This window comes from Arvicola amphibius, chromosome 13 (assembly GCF_903992535.2).
Source record: "Arvicola amphibius chromosome 13, mArvAmp1.2, whole genome shotgun sequence".
Taxonomy (NCBI): Eukaryota; Metazoa; Chordata; class Mammalia; order Rodentia; family Cricetidae; genus Arvicola; species Arvicola amphibius.
This window is the reverse complement of record NC_052059.1, coordinates 45774638-45793383: the sequence shown is the minus strand read 5'-3', so window position 1 is coordinate 45793383 and position 18746 is coordinate 45774638. Positions and strand designations below refer to the sequence as shown.

At 38.9% G+C, this 18746-nt stretch overlaps 1 protein-coding gene across 1 annotated transcript in view; it reads right to left on the bottom strand.

The window, feature by feature from the left end:
* Positions 1 to 1557: 1557 nt before the first annotated feature.
* The window catches only part of Adamdec1 (ADAM like decysin 1), a 28093-nt gene continuing 10904 nt past the window's right edge, over positions 1558 to 18746 (bottom strand). The window contains exons 3-15 of the mRNA XM_042054076.1: positions 18332 to 18450; positions 16976 to 17052; positions 15803 to 15881; positions 15417 to 15493; positions 11606 to 11792; positions 11346 to 11405; positions 10087 to 10158; positions 9497 to 9666; positions 9051 to 9132; positions 8238 to 8368; positions 5763 to 5937; positions 3909 to 3994; positions 1558 to 2488 (exon numbers count right to left, since the gene is read on the bottom strand). Of these exons, the coding sequence (XP_041910010.1) occupies positions 2482 to 2488; positions 3909 to 3994; positions 5763 to 5937; positions 8238 to 8368; positions 9051 to 9132; positions 9497 to 9666; positions 10087 to 10158; positions 11346 to 11405; positions 11606 to 11792; positions 15417 to 15493; positions 15803 to 15881; positions 16976 to 17052; positions 18332 to 18450 (1322 nt within the window). The 3' untranslated portion in view covers positions 1558 to 2481. The remainder of the gene's footprint in view (positions 2489 to 3908; positions 3995 to 5762; positions 5938 to 8237; positions 8369 to 9050; positions 9133 to 9496; positions 9667 to 10086; positions 10159 to 11345; positions 11406 to 11605; positions 11793 to 15416; positions 15494 to 15802; positions 15882 to 16975; positions 17053 to 18331; positions 18451 to 18746) is intronic.

The window sequence follows — 18746 nt, the reverse complement described above, 5'->3', positions numbered from 1 at the left end:
AGGCATAGGCATCCAGTGGAGTGGGCATACCTAAGTGTACGATGTATGTATTTATGAGGTGTCTGTGTGTGTGTGTGTGTGTGTGTGTGTGTGTGTGTGTGTGTGTGTGTCTTCATGAGTGTGAGACTTTGTGAATGTCTGTGTATGAATATTTTTAGACTGTCTGTGGACATTTCTGATTCAATCCCCGGGGCACTTCGTAGTCCGATCTGGTACTCTTAGAATTCACCACATCTTGTCAACACCAGTCGTTAATTACTTTGCAAATACTGTAGTTTGGGCAGTCTGTCCATTTCTAGGGAGAACTCTATAAGACAGAAATTAGACAATGGCCATCTTAGGCTCAGTGTTTAGGGAATGAACTTGCATTCTGTTTGCTCTAGGTTTTTAACGACCTTAGACATGTCACTTGATCTTTTGGATCACAGAGTCTCCTGTAGAATATCCTGCACAACTTATTTATTTAAGTATCAAACTAGGCAAAATTATAAAAATAATGTATAAAATTTAGGCATTTTACAGATGTTTACAGTGTTTTGTGTGTTTTAGGGGGAGGGGATGTGGGAATAGAATTGTGCTCATGAAAAGCAGTTTCTAAATGTTAAAAATGCATAACATATAATCACGAGATTGCAAGCTACTGCCAAACATCAAAAGTAAATCCTGCAGATGTTTCGTCTTGCAACCTGTCAAGCATTCAGAGAACATACTTCCTAGTCTCAGCAATGACTCTTTGAACAATTTTATAACCTAGCAATGATTACCTTTCCTATATAATTCTATAAATATTACATTATTGGTTTGGTGACGTGTCAATTGTGTGCTTTCTTTTTGCCATCCAAATATCTAAGCTTGCTTTCTGTAAAAGTGGATGGGAATGTCTCAGAGGCCTCAACCCTACACAAAAACCTACAGGCAACCAAGTAAAGTCGGGGGTGGGAGAGGTGGCCCTGCCCAAGGAAGAGCGCATTCATTGATTGTGTAGTGCAAAACAGTTAGCCTTGCAAACATACATACAAATAGCATAATACAGACTCAACAGGCTATATTTAGTAATGTGTGTGGAGTGGATATACAAATGCACATATGCATGCAATAGCAATGGATGGAAAAAAAGACCACAAATTTGGAAGAGAGTCGTGTTGGGTACATGGAAGTTTTGAGGGGAGGAGAGGGAAGGAAGAAATGTTGTAATTAATTCATCTTAAATGTGGTGATTAATACAATCTCAAAAATAAACAAAAGCCAAAATGGACCTTTTCATGGTAAGACTTATTTAATAGGATATTTTAATACAGCACGTTCTTAGGACTTAGATTTTTAAAACATTTGGGGCTAAATGTGATCATTTTATGCAAATATTTCATCTTGAGTTGTATGTTATTAAGTAGAATTAGTAAGGAGCTTCCTACCACACCTCTGCCCTGCTGCCCACTTCTATATAGAGTGTGAAGTAATTGAGGCAGGTTGTTTTTAAGGTAAACAATAATCAGGATCTTGATTCATCTAAATAAGTTTGGAAATATTCATTTTTGAAAATGACCACAATGGATTCACTGCTTTTATTGATAGCATAGTTTATTACATCAACCAATAAATGAAGCCTTATCTTTCCATTTCCACTAAGCTGCAAATACAGACCTCTTAAAATAAATCTTATACAAGACAGTGAGAGAAATGTGAGAAACGATATTTGATCACATGGAAAGTGTTTGGATGTAATCAGTATTCCATGAGATAGCAAAGCAGGGACATTTACAGGAGTTGGACGAAGTGAGGGACAGCAAGGGCTGGGGCTCTGCTCTTCCTATACTAGTAGAGGGATTCATCATTGAATGACTTGTCCTTTTGCCATTTGGGATCAACTTAACAGTTCAGTGGAGTGTGTTGAGGTTTCAGCAAAGGTTCATTTATTTTGTTTTCCAAAGACCGAAACACAAACTACACCTTCAGGGTTCTCGCACTCACACCGCAGATAAAACCTGCACCTATAGGCAACATCTCGCGCCTATTTACCTGTCGGCTGGAACGCAGAAAGTAGGATGGAAAGAGAAAAGCAAAGGTCTTTCTTCAGTGTCTAGTAGGGATTGGCTCCAGGAACATACAGATACCTAAATCTTTGGACTGGAGGTCCCTTATAAGAACTGGAGTATATTTGTTTACAACTATTGAAATTCTTCTAAATGTTTTGTCATCTCAAGACACCTTCTAACACCTAATAACTTCGACAATGAAAATGCTATGCAAATAGTTGTTACACTGTATTATTTAGGAGAAATTAAGAGACTGACTACACAGTCACTAGAGACACAAGTGTATTTGGCTATATTACTGTCCAGTGACTGAATCTATGGATTCACACGCAACAATCAGAGGCAAGTCTACATAGAAGCACAAAGTGAAACTAGGCAAGACTCCTGGTGTATCAGGCGCTAGACTTTGGTCCTGGCAGAGCAGATTCTCATTGAAGTAGACACTGGATCATTTTCTAATTAAAGAAAAACAAAACACAGAGGTTGTGGTTATTATCTAATAAAATATTCTGGACTGACACAAATGGACATTTACAGACATCAAACAAGACCAGCAACCTCACTGGGAGAACACATCAGTAGTTTCACGGTGCAAGAAGGGAAAGAGTTCAGTAATTTGTCTTCAATCCCACAGTGTTTTGGCAGAATTAAGACTGGAATTTAAATATCTAGATTCCAAGCTCATCTATATGTTCTTCCATCGATGCTGAACTTCCTATTTTATATAGAAAGGCGCATAGGTATCTGTCATTCCAGCCCTCGAAGGAACTAAGGTTTTTGGTTTGTTGTTTGCTCTGCATTTTGCTTTTTTTCTTTTTTAGATTTATTTATTTATTATGTATACAACATTCTACTTCCATGTATACCCATACACCAGCAGAGGGCACCAGATCTCATTACAGATGGTTGTGAGCCATCATGTGGTGGCTGAGAATTGAACTCACGATCTCTGGAAGAGCAGTCAGTGCTCTTAACCACTGAGCCATCTCTCCAGCCCCCTGGATTTTGCTTTTCTATACACCTGCTTATGGTCTCGGCATGATTTCCAGAATTCTCTGCCAAGTGGACCCATAAGAAGGTTCACTGAAGTATTCAACAGTGCTTAGTAAACAGAAAAGGAATCTTCATTTCCCTTTGACCTTGTTCCTTTCCTGAGGAAGTGACACCGAATGGTGTTGGAGTTGGTTATTTTATTTCACGGTCCCTGTACTTTTCATTCCTGGAAATGTCCGAGAAAAGGGCACAGAACAAGTCTTCCCCTATCGTGTCTCCTGAATCCCAGCTTTCTGATACCTGTTGTTGCTATTTATGTACAGAGACCACTTAATACCCAAAGAAAAACCTAATGCCATATGCCAAGCCATTGGTTTCCCTACCCCAAATCACATAGATCTTCAGGCCATCCCAAAACAATACTTGGATTGTAATCCATCAAAACACGATAAAAGTAATAAAACTGTCAAAGCTTAGAGTTTTTAAAGATTATTGATTTCTGACTACCTAGCAAACAATCCCTATCATCTCCAATGGAGAAGAAATTATGCTCATCAATCAAGTCTTGTTAGAAATATACACTTGAATTCTTTTCATGCTAACATGTTAAACTATAGGAAATGAAACCGATTTTGGCAGAAGCCCCTGGAACTCTAATCTCATAAAATGTCAGAGTAACCCATTTTCTCATACATGTATGACCAACCACACAGCCTCAATTTTGTGTATACTGCGTTTCTTTCTTCTCTACAAAATTAAGTCATTTAAAAAGTGCAGGTGAACTTTGTTTTTAGTGTATTATTGAGCCCAGTGGGACACCTTTTTGAAATCTGAAAGAAAAGCAGCAAGACATTTAGGGAACGTGGACAAGACAGTACTCACGTGACATGGTTGGATGCTTCTTCTTGACAGTCAGGTTTGGATTTCAACCTACATGTGAGGGGCTCACAACAGAGATTGGTACATTCCTACAAAGAACAAACAGAACAGTCCTTGAGTTTACTACAACAGTAAAAGAAAATTTCACTTTTTAAAGTATCATATTTTATTATTTGAGAATTTAATAGAATATATTATGATTATATTTAGCCATGCTCTACCTGCAGGGGGATCGTTTCTCCCAGATCCACCCTGTCCCTTTCCATTTCCTCTCAATTTTGTGTCCTTTTTTCTTTCTTTTGAGACGTCTCTCTATGTAGTCCTGACTGTCCTAGAATTTCCTATGTAGAATAGGTTGGTCTTGAACTCACGGATTTGCCTGCCTTTGCCTCTTAAGTGTTGCCACCAGGCCTGGCTTTCTTTTACTTTTAATAACCCGTATAGTCCTAAGTGAGGGGCCATCTACCGCAGTGCAATCTAATGTGATGGGGGTAACCAATTGTTTTCTGATTGGACACAGGAGAAAACCCATGCCTGGTACTGGAAACCCGGTCAAGAATCCATGGCTGAGGAGTTTATAAGATCCAAGGCTAAAGCTACTATTTTTTATCCTGCTAGACAGACAAAAATCAAACTTCCCTCTAAATTCTTATTTTTAGTGCAACTCTCAGACCTGGTAAGAGAAGTTTCTCTTTTTAAAGATATCCACTCTATTGTACCAATTCCAGTGGCCTTAAAACCAGGGAAAGTCAATGACAGGAGGAAATGCTGTGCTCAGGGAACACTGTCATTAAAGACGAAGAGGTGAAAAATTACAAAGAATTCCCTCAAATAAATTTTGTCTGGAAGGTACTGCACTTAAATATACTGAAAATTTCAAGGATGAACCTTTCTGAACTATTCAAATGATGTTAAAATAGAGGAAACATTTCAATTAAAATTAAAATTTGTTTATACCATGCCTCAATAATGTTATTGAGATGTGTAATGATTACCTACATAAAATAAATTGGGGTCAACTCTTAAAAATATTTGATAAGTGACTAAGATAATAGTAAAATGACATCAAAGATAATATCAATAAATCATTACCAGTATCAAAAAGAAAACCTTAGATAACACAAAAGAAAATATGAAGGTACTTCCAAATAAGTAATCAAATCCCGACACAACTACATTAAAAATCTGATACACAATTTGAACTTCTGCATAAATGTCCTGATTCACTGAAATCTAAGATGCTTTCTACATTGTCAAAGAGCTGTCAAAAAAATAATGGCAAAACTACAAATTCACATGGATTCACCAATTATTAGCCCTAAAATTAAGAATTTCCAAGTGTCTACAAGGAATGTTGCACGCTGTGGGCTTTGTGTGATCATGCCATAAACAGATGTTGGTGGGTTTTATCAGTGGATGGGAAGATGTGTACATGCATGCTTTTTGTGGGGCAGTTAACTAAAATCAAAAGCAAAGCACCAAAACACCAATTTCATCTCCTGAACAAATTTCTAAAGGAACACTACTGAAAGAAAAGGGGTCTGGAGAGATAGCTCAGCAGCTAAGAGCACTTGCTGAACAGTCTTGAGGACGAGGTCCAGATCTCAGTACCCATGTTTGCCAGTTCAAAACTACCTATATCTCCTTTTCCAAAGGGTCTGATGCTCTTTCTTGGGTCTCCATGTTATGTATATGCACATAAACTCTCTCTCTCACTCACTCTCTCTCTCACACAATAAAACATAAAATAAAATCATTTAAAGAAGAAAATGGAAAATTAACATATATAACTTTTACCCAGTTGTTCTGCTTTAAAATCTTGATAAACACAATTTTAAACATCATGTATTTTCATACCTCAGGAGACCCACAGTCACAGTCTTCTCCTGTTTCCAGAACTTGGTTCCCACATGTCGGTTTTATGAAGTTTTTAGGATTAGGTGCCTGCAGCAGACACCTTGCACCTCTAGAGGAAAGGAACCCTTTAAAAAGTGAGCGACTGGCAGTACTGAAATCCTTGGGGAATTTTGAACTGTAACAGAAAAAAATAGATCAGCGTTATGCACAGTACAGAAGCTTATGGGTGATAAATAAATTGAAGAATCTATTATATCTCACTGTGGGACCAAGTTCAGTGAAAACGCCAAATGTAGCCACTGTCTAGAACATCTCTATGCTACCTATGGTGGGTAGTGAAGTATGTGTAATATTCTTATTGAATGTTTTCTCTTAGTACTCGAAGTTCTAGCTAGAGCAATAAAACAACAAAAGAAGATTAAAGGGATACAAATTGGAAAGGAAGAAGTCAAACTTTTACTATTCGCAGATGATATAGTAGTATGCATTAAGTCACCCCAAAGTTTCGACCAGGGAACTCCTACAGCAGATAAACACCTTCAGTAATGTGGCAGCTTACAAGATCAACTTAAAAGAAGATCAGTAGCCTTCCTATATACAAATGATAAAAGGCCTGAGAAAGAAATCAGAGAAACATCACCATTTACAATAGCCACAAATAACATAAAATATCTTGGGGTAACATTTACCAAAGAACTGAAAGAACTGTACAACAAGAACTTTAAGTCTTTGAATAAAGAAATTGTGGAAAATATCAGAAAATGGAAAGATCTCCCATACTCTTGGATAGGTAGGATTAACACAGTAAAAGTGGCAATCCTACCAGAAGCAATCTACAGATTCAGTACAATCTCCATCAAAATCCCAGCACAATTCTTTTCAGACCTTGAAAGAACAATATTCAACTTCACATGGAAAAAAACTCAGAATAGCCAAAACAGTCCTCTACAATAAAAGAACTTCTGAAAGCATTGACAGCCCTGACATAAAACTCTGTTACAGAGGTACAGTAATAAAAACTGCTTGATATTGGCACAAAAACAGGTGGACCAATGGAATTGAATTGAAAACCTGATATTAATCCATACACCTATGAACACCTGAATTTTGACAAAGAAGCTAAAACGATACAATGGAAAAAAGAAAGCGTCTTCAACAAATGGTGCCAGTATAACTGAATATCAACATGTAGAAGAATGCAAATAGATCCATATCTATCTCTATGCACAAAACTCAAGTCAAGATGGATCAAATACCTCGACACATTGAACCTCATTGAAGAGAAAGTAAGAAGTAGCTTTGAATACACTGGCACAGGAAACCACTTCCTAAATATAACTCCAGTAGCACAGACACTGAGAGCAACAATTAATAAATGGGATCTCCTAAAACTGAGAAGTTTCTGTAAGACAAAGGACACAGTCACTAAGACAAAACAGCAGCCTACAAAATGGAAAAAGATCTTCAGTGACCCCACATTGGACAGAGAACTGATCTCCAAAATATGTAAAGAGCTCAAGAAACTAGACATCAAATTACCAAATAATCCAATCAAAAATGGGGTACAGATATAAACAAAGAATTCTCAACAGAAGGATTGACAATGGCTGAAAGACACTTAAGGAATTGCTGAACATCCTTAGCCATCAGGAAATGCAAATCAAAATGACACTAAGATATCATCTTATGCCAGTCAGAATGGCTAAGATAAAAAAAAAGACCAAAGAGAACTTATGCTGGAGAGGATGTGGAGTAAGGGGAACACTACTCCATTTCTGGTGGAGTCATACTTGTACAGCCCACTTTGGAAATGAGTGTGGCAGTTTCTGCAAAAATTGGGAATCAATCTACCTCAAGACACAGCAATAACATTCTTGGCCATATACCCAAAGAATGCTCTTTCATACTACAAGGACATTTGCTCAGCTATGTTCATAGCAGCATTATTTGTAATAGCCAGAACCTGGAAACAGCCTAGGTGCCCCTCAGCCAAAGAATGGATAAGAAAATGTGGTACATTTATAAAACAGAATACTACTCCGCAGTAAAAACCAATGACATATTCAAATTTCTTGATGCCTTGGGAAAGTAACTGGCAATATGAGATAATAAATGAATATGTTAAAATAAAAGCTCAATTGGTAATGGGGGTGAAGATGTGTTTATCTTGGCTGTCTTAGACTAAAATTAATATCTTAACCAGGATAGTCTTTTGGGGAAAGAAGATACCAATAAAAATAAAAGAACCTTAAGTTAAAATTATATCATTGCCACACTAATAAATTCTATGATGGTAAATTTAGAAATCTTAATGAATGAGCCTTGAATTTGGTAAAAATGCATGAATGAAGAAGCTGCAGGGTAAAAGAATAGAGCAGCAACCTTTGTGAACAGGTACTCCTACCACATGCGCACAGTGCATTTATTTGGGAATGGAAATTCTTTTCTCTTTACTTTGGGACAATATCATCTTACCTCAGGTACTGATTCATCACACAGCTGCCAGAGGGACACTTGGTGCTATAGACAACGTCCTTCATACCAAGGGCATGGCCCAACTCATGTGACATCACAGCTGCGAGAGTCACGCTATTCTTTCGTTTAGCCTGGACAAATAGAAGCACCTGTTATGTCTTGTTTTATTCAGTTATTTTTCAGTCTGTGTCTCTGTGTAATGTCTAATGTGAGTGTTTGGGAAAGGAAGAAGAGTGTATGCTTAAGCTCATTTTCCAACTATGGCTTTTAGCTTAGTATATCTGAAATGGTTGGCTCCTAAGAACACTCAGTGCTCTAGCTCAATCAGTGAATACCGAACTATATTATACCCTGAATTCCCAGTAAATGAGAGTTAGATTAATTGCATTCTTATGGAAAGTGCTATTAGGTGCTATGGTATGGCCACATCTATAAAACTGAGGTTGTAATTCTTATGCCATTGGTAGCAATGGTCCCATGAAGTCCTTACATGAGGTTTTTCCTTGTCTGACCTCTGACTGGCTATAGCAAAGAATTCATTTAGGGCTCCCTGAGGCCACAGAAGGACCCTAACTCCCCTTTTGGTCTCAACATTGTGAGCCTCATTCTTTGATACAAACTGAAGTATGAGGCCTTTGGCAAAGCTAAGATTTTATCATCCAAGGACTCTACAGTGCAATGGTCAAAATTGGTTTCATGTCTAACTTAATTTATCAGTTCAGCTGATGGCCATGGTGATTCCTCTGGTATAGGGCATGACGCTCATCTTCACAGCGATGGAAACACAGGATGTCTTAGTAGACGTATACAAACCTCAATAACGGACACTGATGATGTAGAACACAAGGAATTTGAAGCTGCCATTCCTACACGCCCTTGGAGGAAGCCAGATCCACTGTATAAAAGTAGAGAGGTCCTATCACAATCTGACTCTGGAAACCAGAAGCTTTGGGTAATGATATTATAAACATCCCTTGGTGTCCCCTAGCCTTCTGTATGCTAATGAGGGTCCAGCACAGATTCTACCATACCACAGGCCCACAATTACAGGTGAATATTTTGCATCCAAGAATGTACTTTATTGATCTGATAATGACCTTCACATAATTCATGGGTCTATTACTAATGGAAGTAAGTAGTGATCAAGCCACTTACAATTTGTTGGAGAGATATGACTTAGCAGAAATTCTTGTCAAGCAACTTTAGAGATAACAACCCAGTCTGCCTTTGTATCCCTGCCCTGGCAAGAAGAAATTCACCTGAGAAGCTGGGCATGGTTATGGAACTTCTTTTTTCCCACAATAGAGTAATGCCATCTCATGAAGCTTCGGAATGTGGTACCAATCCCGGGTACCACCTTTATCTTATCAGTGTCAGACCAGATTTCCATATCCACCAAAGACACTTGAGTATCAATGGTTCTGAAAATCTGTGGAAAGAACATTTTTTAATGAAAACATTCAGGCTTAGTTTTAGCACCCTTGGGGACCACAAGTGATGATAAAGGGACACACTAAATATCATAGATTTCCATCATAAAAACAGAAATTCTAGAAGATGCCTTTGTTACTGTGTATGATTTTCACCTTAATGAGCTCTCACCCTTAGCTGACCGCTTCCTGCCGCCCCATCTGCCCGAGGCATCTGCCTCACTCCCAGCATCCTGTTCTGTCTACTCCACCCACCTATGTTCTAACCTATCAGGCCAAGCAGTTTCTTTATTAATTAACCAATGAAATCATCAGATAGATAGAAGACAAACCTACATCAGGTGACTCTTAGCCCCATCCAGTGTCCGTCACAGGGGAAGCCCCTGTGTAGAAACACACATACATGACAAATGCCTTACCACATCGAGCAAGTTCAGCACCTCAAACACAAAGCTTCTTATCCGAGTCACATTCCCATTATACATCTTATACTGAAAAATACAAAATTAAAATAGAAAATTGAAGTGAGAAGGCTGGTGGTAAGAGGATTAAATAGAAATTTTACATGTTTTAACATAGTTAACATCATCTCAATTCATGGGTACCTTATATTAGATTCGATTTCAAAAAATTCTACTTCAAATATAGAGGTTTTGATAAGATAAAAGTTAGGCATTCATAATAATGTCTTTCATCTTTCTCTTTGTTTGTTTGGCTTGGTTTGGCATGAAGCAGATTTTCCCTACACAGTCAAGATTTCATTAAACTTATGATTTTCCTGCTTCAGCATTCCGAATTTGAACTATAGGATTAGAACTTGGGTTTTCTTATTTATTTTTAATCTGACTAAATCAAATTAATAGTAAATATTTTGCATTCAATAAATATTAATTCAGATTTGATTATGAGACAACATAAAGTCTAGCTTCATTATATTTATATTTTAGTAAATTGTATATAGCTTTGGGTTCATATTTGCGTAATACCTATTAAATTGACATTTACATTTTATGGTAAGCTATTAAAACAATCTAATACTTTAGTAAAATATTTTTCTTTAATGTTTTTATGGTTCATTGCTTATAAGCACTTGCTGGTTAGTTTTTGTCAACTTTCCTCTTATAGGAATTACCTAAGAAGAAGAACATCAATTGAAGAATAGCCTTTGTCAGACTGTGGGCATCTCTGTGGAGCATTTCCTTGATTGCTTATTAATGTGGGTAGCCCCAGCTCACTGTGGGCTGTGCTAACCCCAAGCAGGTAGACCTGGGCTATATATGAAAAGTAACTGAGCAGGCCGGGGCAGAATGCCAGTAACTGTTCATGCATGGTCTCTGCTTCAGGTCCTGTCTTAGTTTCTTCCTTGGCTGCCCTTGACAATGAACTGTAAGTTGTGAGCCACATAAGCCTTCCCCTCCCCAAGGTGCTTTTGGCCATGGTGTTTACTACAGCAACAGAAAACAAACTGGAACATAGATCTCTAGTACTAAGTCTATTACATGTAGATAAATATTTGGTGACTGATTCATACTAAGTGGCATGGGATGTGTGAAAACTGTTGTCAACAAAGCAGCCAAAAAGTCTAGGTCAACAGAAACTAAACAAGTCTAATGGCTTCTTTTAATCTGACTCATCAGTTGGGAGAACTTGGAAAGGGGCACCCATCTGTTGTACTCACGAAGGCGTTATCCAGCACCAAGAAGAGGTTAAGGTATTTCTGAACTTGAAGGGGGTCTTCCTGTTTTACAGATAACAAGAGAACCTCATTAATAATCACCTCTACTCACACTGATTCAGGTACTTACATTTTCTTCCCCAAAATAAATTTAAAAAGACGTAAACGGAGACTTACATATACCAGTCATCTCTGAATAAACCTGTGCACCTTATATCCTTGCTTAGACAGCCAAAATACATAGGCTTTAAAGCTATACTCACTTTTGGGCTTTTCAGTGACCTGGAAATTCGAAGATGGCTTTGTTTCCTGCCAGCACGCTCATCAGCATGCTTGTTTTTAGCGGCACCTGGTTCCCCCTGGTTGTATGGAAGGATGGCATGTTCTCCCTCATCTGTGCCTTGCAGAGGCTTTATCTGATATCTTTGATCATGATGTGTGAAGTACCCTCTGTGGGATATAAGATTATGTTTTAGGACGACGTGGCATGCCCATTCATACGTCCCACTCAGAATGGAGTGGTAACTCTCTCTCCATTCCAGTCTCACACACAGATTGTCAGTCGTGGTCCCTGTGAATGGCACATAGTCACTCAAGTTACAATCATTATTTGCCCAATATTGAAACGAAGCCTGTGTCATCAGTCACTGGTGTCAACAATTAATAGCAGGACCTCATGAAACAGAAAAGCCTCTGTGCAGCAAAGGACACCGTCATTAAGAAAAAGTGGCAGGTCACAGAATCAGGAAAGAGTTTTACCAACCACACATCCAAAAGAGGGATAATACCCAAAATATATAAACAATTCAAAAAATAGATATCAGGGGAAAATGATTTAAAAGAGGATAAAGATAAAAACAGAATTCTCAAAATAGGAAAATCAAATGATGAGAAACACGTAAAGAAATATTCAACATCCTTAGCCATCAATGAAATGAAAATTAAAAGTACTTTGATTCCATCTTAAACCTATCAGAGTGGCTAAGATCAATAAAACAAACAACATCGCATGCTGGCAGGGATGAGGAGTAAGGGGAACACTTTTCCATTGCTGGTGGGAGTGCAAACATGTATAGTCATTATGAAAATCAGTGTGGCAGTTCCTCAGGAAGGGCAGTTCTCAATAGACTTTAAGATCCAGTTAGACCACTCTTGGCCTTTGATCCAAAGGATGCTTCTTCCTACCACACAGACACTTGCTCAACCATGTTCATTGCTGTTCTACTCACAATAGTGAGAAATTGGAAACAACCTAGATGCCCCTCAACAGATGAACAGATTTTTTTTAAATGTGGCACATTTACACAATGTTATTCAACTGTCAAAAAATATCATAATAAAATTCACAGGTAAATGGATGGAACTAGAAAAAAATTATCCTAAATGAGGTGTACCAGACCCAGAAAGTCAAATATGGTTTGCATTTGTTTATATGTGGATACCATCTATTAAGTTAATGACAATCAAGCTACAGTTTGTAGAACCACAGAGGTTAGGTATAGAACTCAGTACTAGGGGGGAAAGATAGCTCTAGGTAGCATAGATAGTCATGGATAGATAGGAGAGACCGATTTGGGAGGTTCAACAGGGGAAGTGGAGAGAAGAGAGGAAAAGCGGGGGGCATATAAGGAGAGAGAGCTAAAATTAAGAACCATTTGAAGGGTAGTTTGAAAACTTAATACACTAAAATATATACATACATGAAGGGGATCTATATGAAATCACCAAACAAATGGGGAGACAAAGCCCCAACTGGTCATCTTTTGTCACCAAATGAAGCTTTCCAGAGATTAGATCACATCTAATCAAACTGTTGGGCAAAGGGGTCTCATGGGAACCCCCAAATAACTCAGGCTGTTGGCAAGGATATAGATTGTTCTCCATAACTGACAGCTAGGCCCCATTGCTGAAGACATTAATTACTACAGAACTCATTGAATATGGGGAAGTGGAACTGGTGCCCACACAGAACCTTCACCCCTATGAGCTTTCATCTTTGGTGTAGGAAGATACTCTGCATGCTATCATAGGAGAAATATAATCACCAACCCATCCATAACCCTTTGATCTACAATGGTATCCTGCCTGCAAGATATGTTAGTGTAATAGTGGCATAAAGCTTGTGGAAGTAACCGGTCAATATCTGATTAGACTTGAGGTCCACTTCATGAGGTACCCAACACTGTTTGGGTGACCAAGCACCTAAGACTAGATAACTCAGGGACCTAGGGTAAAACCAAATACTACTGTTATTTAAAAAAAAAAAAAAAAGTTGTCTGCTAATCTCATAGATCAGTGTCTTGCTCAGCCACCATCAGAGAAACTTCCTCCTGTAGCAGATAGGAACAAATACAGAGACCCACAGCCAGTGGGTACACAGAGAGTGAACAGCCTTGTAACACTCAGCCCTAAACGAGTTGTCTTAATCAAATCCCTCCCCTCAAGGCTGAAGGAACCCTGACAAAGAAGAGGTAGAAAGATTGTAGAAATAAGAGGGGATGGAGGACACCAATTCAAAAACAGCCTCTAAATCACATATGATCTCACTGAGACTGAGGCAGCACGCACAGGGCCTGCAGAGGTCTGCACCTGATTGGGTCGTAGAGCTTAAAGGAGAAGAGGCCACACGTCCCCATCTCTATCTCAGAAGACATCTCTTTTGATAACCATTTGCAAACAAAAATTTAGCTTTCTCCATGGGGGTCTCACTGGGGAAACAAACTACAGAAAAGGAACTCAGCTTTATCACTGGAGGTTCTTGGTTCATAATGCCATGTTAGGGATATATATATATATATATATATATATATATATTCATGATAATTTCACTCATTTTCTCTCTTTTTACCTTACATGTACTTTGCCTATATATATTTATAGTTTCTAGCTTAGTGTTTTGTTTTGTTTTTACAGGATTCCTGAGTGTGAGAATGAGTGCGTACCCACCGGTCTGGGTATTCTGATGAATGTATCTGTTTCTTGGGTCTCTTCGTGGACTTCTTTTCTTCTCTTTTGTTGTTGTTTTGTTTTGCTTTCTTTTACCCTATATCCTATGTATTAGTTTTTGTTTTATCATAGTGTAGTATAGTATAGTATAGTTATCCCTTAGAATCCTGATTATTTTCTAAAGGAAAATAAAAGGAAAGGAGGGAGAACTGGATGAATGGGGATGGTAGAAGTATTGGGAGGAGTTAAGCGAGGCAAAGCCACAATCAGGACGCGGTATGTGAGGAAAAAATAGGCTATTTTCAATTAAAATAAAAAAAGAAAAAAAAAGAAAGGAAGTCTATGTCATTTTCCAGAGTAGCCTCAAGAATTACTAAAATGAAGCAAATCCAGACTACTTGGAATTAACACCATGAATCTATTAAATATTCTCCTATTTTTTTTTTTGCTTTTTTATTTATCCACTATTCCTTGGCAGTTCCTATGGAGAGAGTGGAGAAAGCAGTAAATGACTATTTAGACACACAGAACCCTAGAGAGAACACCAAGAGGTTCATTCAGAACAGCTGCGTAACAAATTGGAGCTAAGAATAACTTCAAGACTCTTTTCCTATGAAGATAATCAGCTTAGAAACAGGAAGTTGCTCCATTGCTGACATATGTAAAGCCAATGTGAAGGCTAATAAAACTATGTCCTTGGAGGGAGGCATTTTTATAATATAGAAAAAGTGATGCCATGTTCAGTATGAACCATGCTAGGAATCAATTACATGATTTATTTCACATTTTAATCACATGCGACATTAAAAAAATACACAAATGCCATGTTAGCTAAGAAAATATGACACAATAGGTTCCAGGAGTGAGGTAGAGGAACTTGGTAATGGACACAGATGTCACTGAGGTCCAGTGTTCAGCTTTGACAGAGCTGGGGCTGACTCCGGGAACAACAGGTAATGAAGTGATTGTAGCAGGATAGCTCGTTCATCAGCTTAACCACACAACCCAGTGGGTTAGGGATTAGTATGAACAATCCAAACAGTATGAAGACAAAAGAAGACTCAGGGAAATCTTAAGGCTGTGTGACAGAGTCACTTAGTGTTTAATATGTTCTATGACAATTCTTACCTCAACCCATCACATGTACTGATACTGGCAAGAGAGTCTCTTGCATCCAGGATGTGGCCTTCGTAGTAGCAGGGTTTCTAGAATAGAAAATATATTGTACTGTATAAATGTAGACATTTCACATACATGTGCACAATTAGCAAATAAGGAAACAAATATTTTTAAATGACTTTAGTTAAGTACGTGGGGATGTCTAGTTGAGTGTGTAGGTACATTAGCATTGTGTGTATGAGTGTTAGTGTGTTCGCTCCTCTCTTTGAAAAGCTGTCTCCCTGGCCATGGATAATCCCTTCTCTTTCAAGTCACTTGATGCATTTAAAAGCTATCCTTGGACATATGTGTTTTACAAGATAAATGGCAGATCCCAGGGTGGATTCAGAGCCTACCACATCCTGAGAGCGTCTGGTCCCCTCTTCTCCTTTGGGTGAGTAAGATGTTTCGGTGTCCTCTGGCCCCAGAAGATGCCTGTGAAGAGTAGAAAGGTACACAATGCACTCATGATTCCAGCAAATACTGATTTCTCTGCATTATCATATGTACTATGGGAATAACTGTGTATACAGCGGCACTGGGCTGACTTTTGACCACTGATCTTTTTCCAACATGGGGACTTCCCTACTAAAATAAATCAAAGCATGTAGTCACATTTATTAACCCCAAAGGGGGAAATTCACTCAATTACTTTTCCCTTGCAAATTACTGTTCCAACATGAATGGGTAAAGGGCTGATGGGATTCTTTGGAGCAAGGGCACGGTCTTTGGAGGGGGCTGAATCACAGGTGTGGATAAGAGACCCACTAGGGAGGCTTACTGACTGTTAGAAAATTGGGAGCATGGGGACCTGGGGGGAGGGTGGAAGGGGGAGGAGAGCAGAGAAATATGTAGCGCTCAAAAAAAATAACAAAAAAATCAATTAAAAAAAAGAAAACTTGTGGCACCCTTTCCTTCTTCCCCTAGAATTTATCACTAGGTTGAGTACCCTGATTCAGGCTTAGGGATAATTCTTGCGTATGTGTGGGTTGGGGAGGATCTCTATAAGTGTGTGTTTGTGTGCAATTGCATATGTTGCAACACACACATGGAGATCAGAAGATAAATCCATCTGTGAGCCCTCGCCTCCCACCTCTTATGATACAGCATCTGATGCTTGTCTCTTGTCTCACTGTGTAAGACAGGCCAGCTTCTGGAGATCCTACTGTTTCTGCCTCTTATTGGGCACCAATCCCCTGAGGACATTTAAGGGAGATTGTCCTGGGTCCCTTATCTTATGTGGGAAGACCAAGCCTGAAGTGAACCCCAAGACACCATTCCTGGATATGGGGCCTCGGAGGGCATAAGAGTAGGTAAAGTTAGCTGAGCAGGAAACATGTTTGCATTCCTCCTGCAGTGAGGAACTGCAGCCTAGAATTGTAAGCCAAAGCAACCCCTCTGTCCCTCAGTGTGATTTTGCCAGGATATTTTATCTCAGCCACAGAAATGGAGCTACAGCCAAGGAGAAGTTTCCCAATATTCTGAGAATATAACCAGTGGCTGGGTTTTCAGGAAGTAATTGTCCTTACTTGGTTCTCTTTAGGTGAAAGATAATTTCCTCTCCATTTAGTATGATCTGATACTGAACTTCAGGCGCACATCTCTCCTGAAAATAGTTAATGATACAGTTATAAGCACATAATTCTCGGTCAATGTAAAAATTATAAATGTTACAACATGTCAATTATGTACACTATACATTACAATAGCAAAGATACAAAAATTTAAAGTATTTCTCCTACATTTTATCTCTTTCTTATATCTAAAAATGTAATCTGCACATAAAAGAACTTCCTAAAATATAATCACCTGACAGCTACACACATCAATCTATCTCTAATTTGTTACACAGAGACTTGCCATTTGCTTCAACGTATAATATCCAGTCCTGTGTACCATAATAAATTACCAACAGGACACGAAATCATCATCTCTTGCAATGTATTTCCACTGAAATATATTTTAAAATGGTTTTGAAAATCCACTAAGAATTAAATAAAAATATTATAAAGAGGGAATATCAGCAACGTGGTAGAACACCTTCAACATTGTAGAAAAGTGTAGTCACTGGGGAATTGGTGGGTAAAGAGAAAGCAGAACTCTGAAAACTGAAAGTCTCCTTCTAGAACTGTTGCTTGTCTTTCCCACAGAGTTGAGGGTATGTCTAAGAAGCTTTGCCTTTATCGTCAAGCCAGGCAGCTGCTTCTCTGATGTTAAATTATAGCCAAATCTTGAAAAGCTGTATGATGTCTCTCCTCTGCAGTGTTAGGATGAGACTACTGTGCAGGCTGCATCCCCCTGCGCCAGCCCCTCCCCTCTCACAGACACACTCACAACCCCTCCATCCTTCCCAGAGCACCCTCTGTGAAGCTCTAGCTAACAAACTTCCAGGTGCCCAGATTTTCCTACTAAGGAAGTAAGCTTACAGCCTGCGACACTTTAAAGGGTTACCACCGGCCGAGAATCCTGTTCCCCATCCTCCTTCCTTGCTCTCTGGGAATCAAAGAGTTTGGCTGTAGACTCCTGTTGTAGAAACCCTGACTTCCTCAGAACTCTCTAAGAGGGAACCCCCAAACTTCCCTTTGAGCCTGATTGCATTTCTGCTCTGCTGTCTATCTTTGGTGCTGGCTCATGAACCCTCCTAGCACACCTAACCATGCTCTTGTCTCCCTATTTGTTTGCCTGTGGGTTTAATGATGTTTCTAATAAACTTCATAGCCCAATAATCCTTCTGTGCCCCCCTTGAGCACTGCACCCTAGAATCTTCAACAGCAGAGCTCATAGAAGGACTGCACGACGAAGCTGCTGGAAGGTGACTGTGACGTCACACTACTCCCCAAAGCCCCTTCATTTCTGTCTTCAGATGATTTTGAAACAAGACTTACCTCTTTGTCATATCTCCCTGTCTGGTTGTTCTCAGTTCCTCTTCTGGGTGAAATGTTTAGTTTTTTAGGATGAACTATTTCATGGAGCTTTAACTCGGAGCTTGACTTTGTATCTATCACTAGAGAAAGCCAGAAAACACTGATAAGAAAGGCTGACAGTGTTTTGGTTTGTTTGGCTGATTGCTTTGTCCTACGGACGTGAATTAACCATTCAAAACAGATTGCTCCCTTGCTTCAGCTTTAATGACAAAGGATTGTTTCCTGTCTCCCTAACTTCTAGCACACCACAGAAAATTGTGCACTTCTTTGTACAGAAGTAGCTCATAAGAACATTTATTGGTAAGCCTGGACTCTGCCTGTTGTAACTGAGTGCATTCCTTTGCAGTCCTTTTCAATTGCAAATTCTCTGACTACT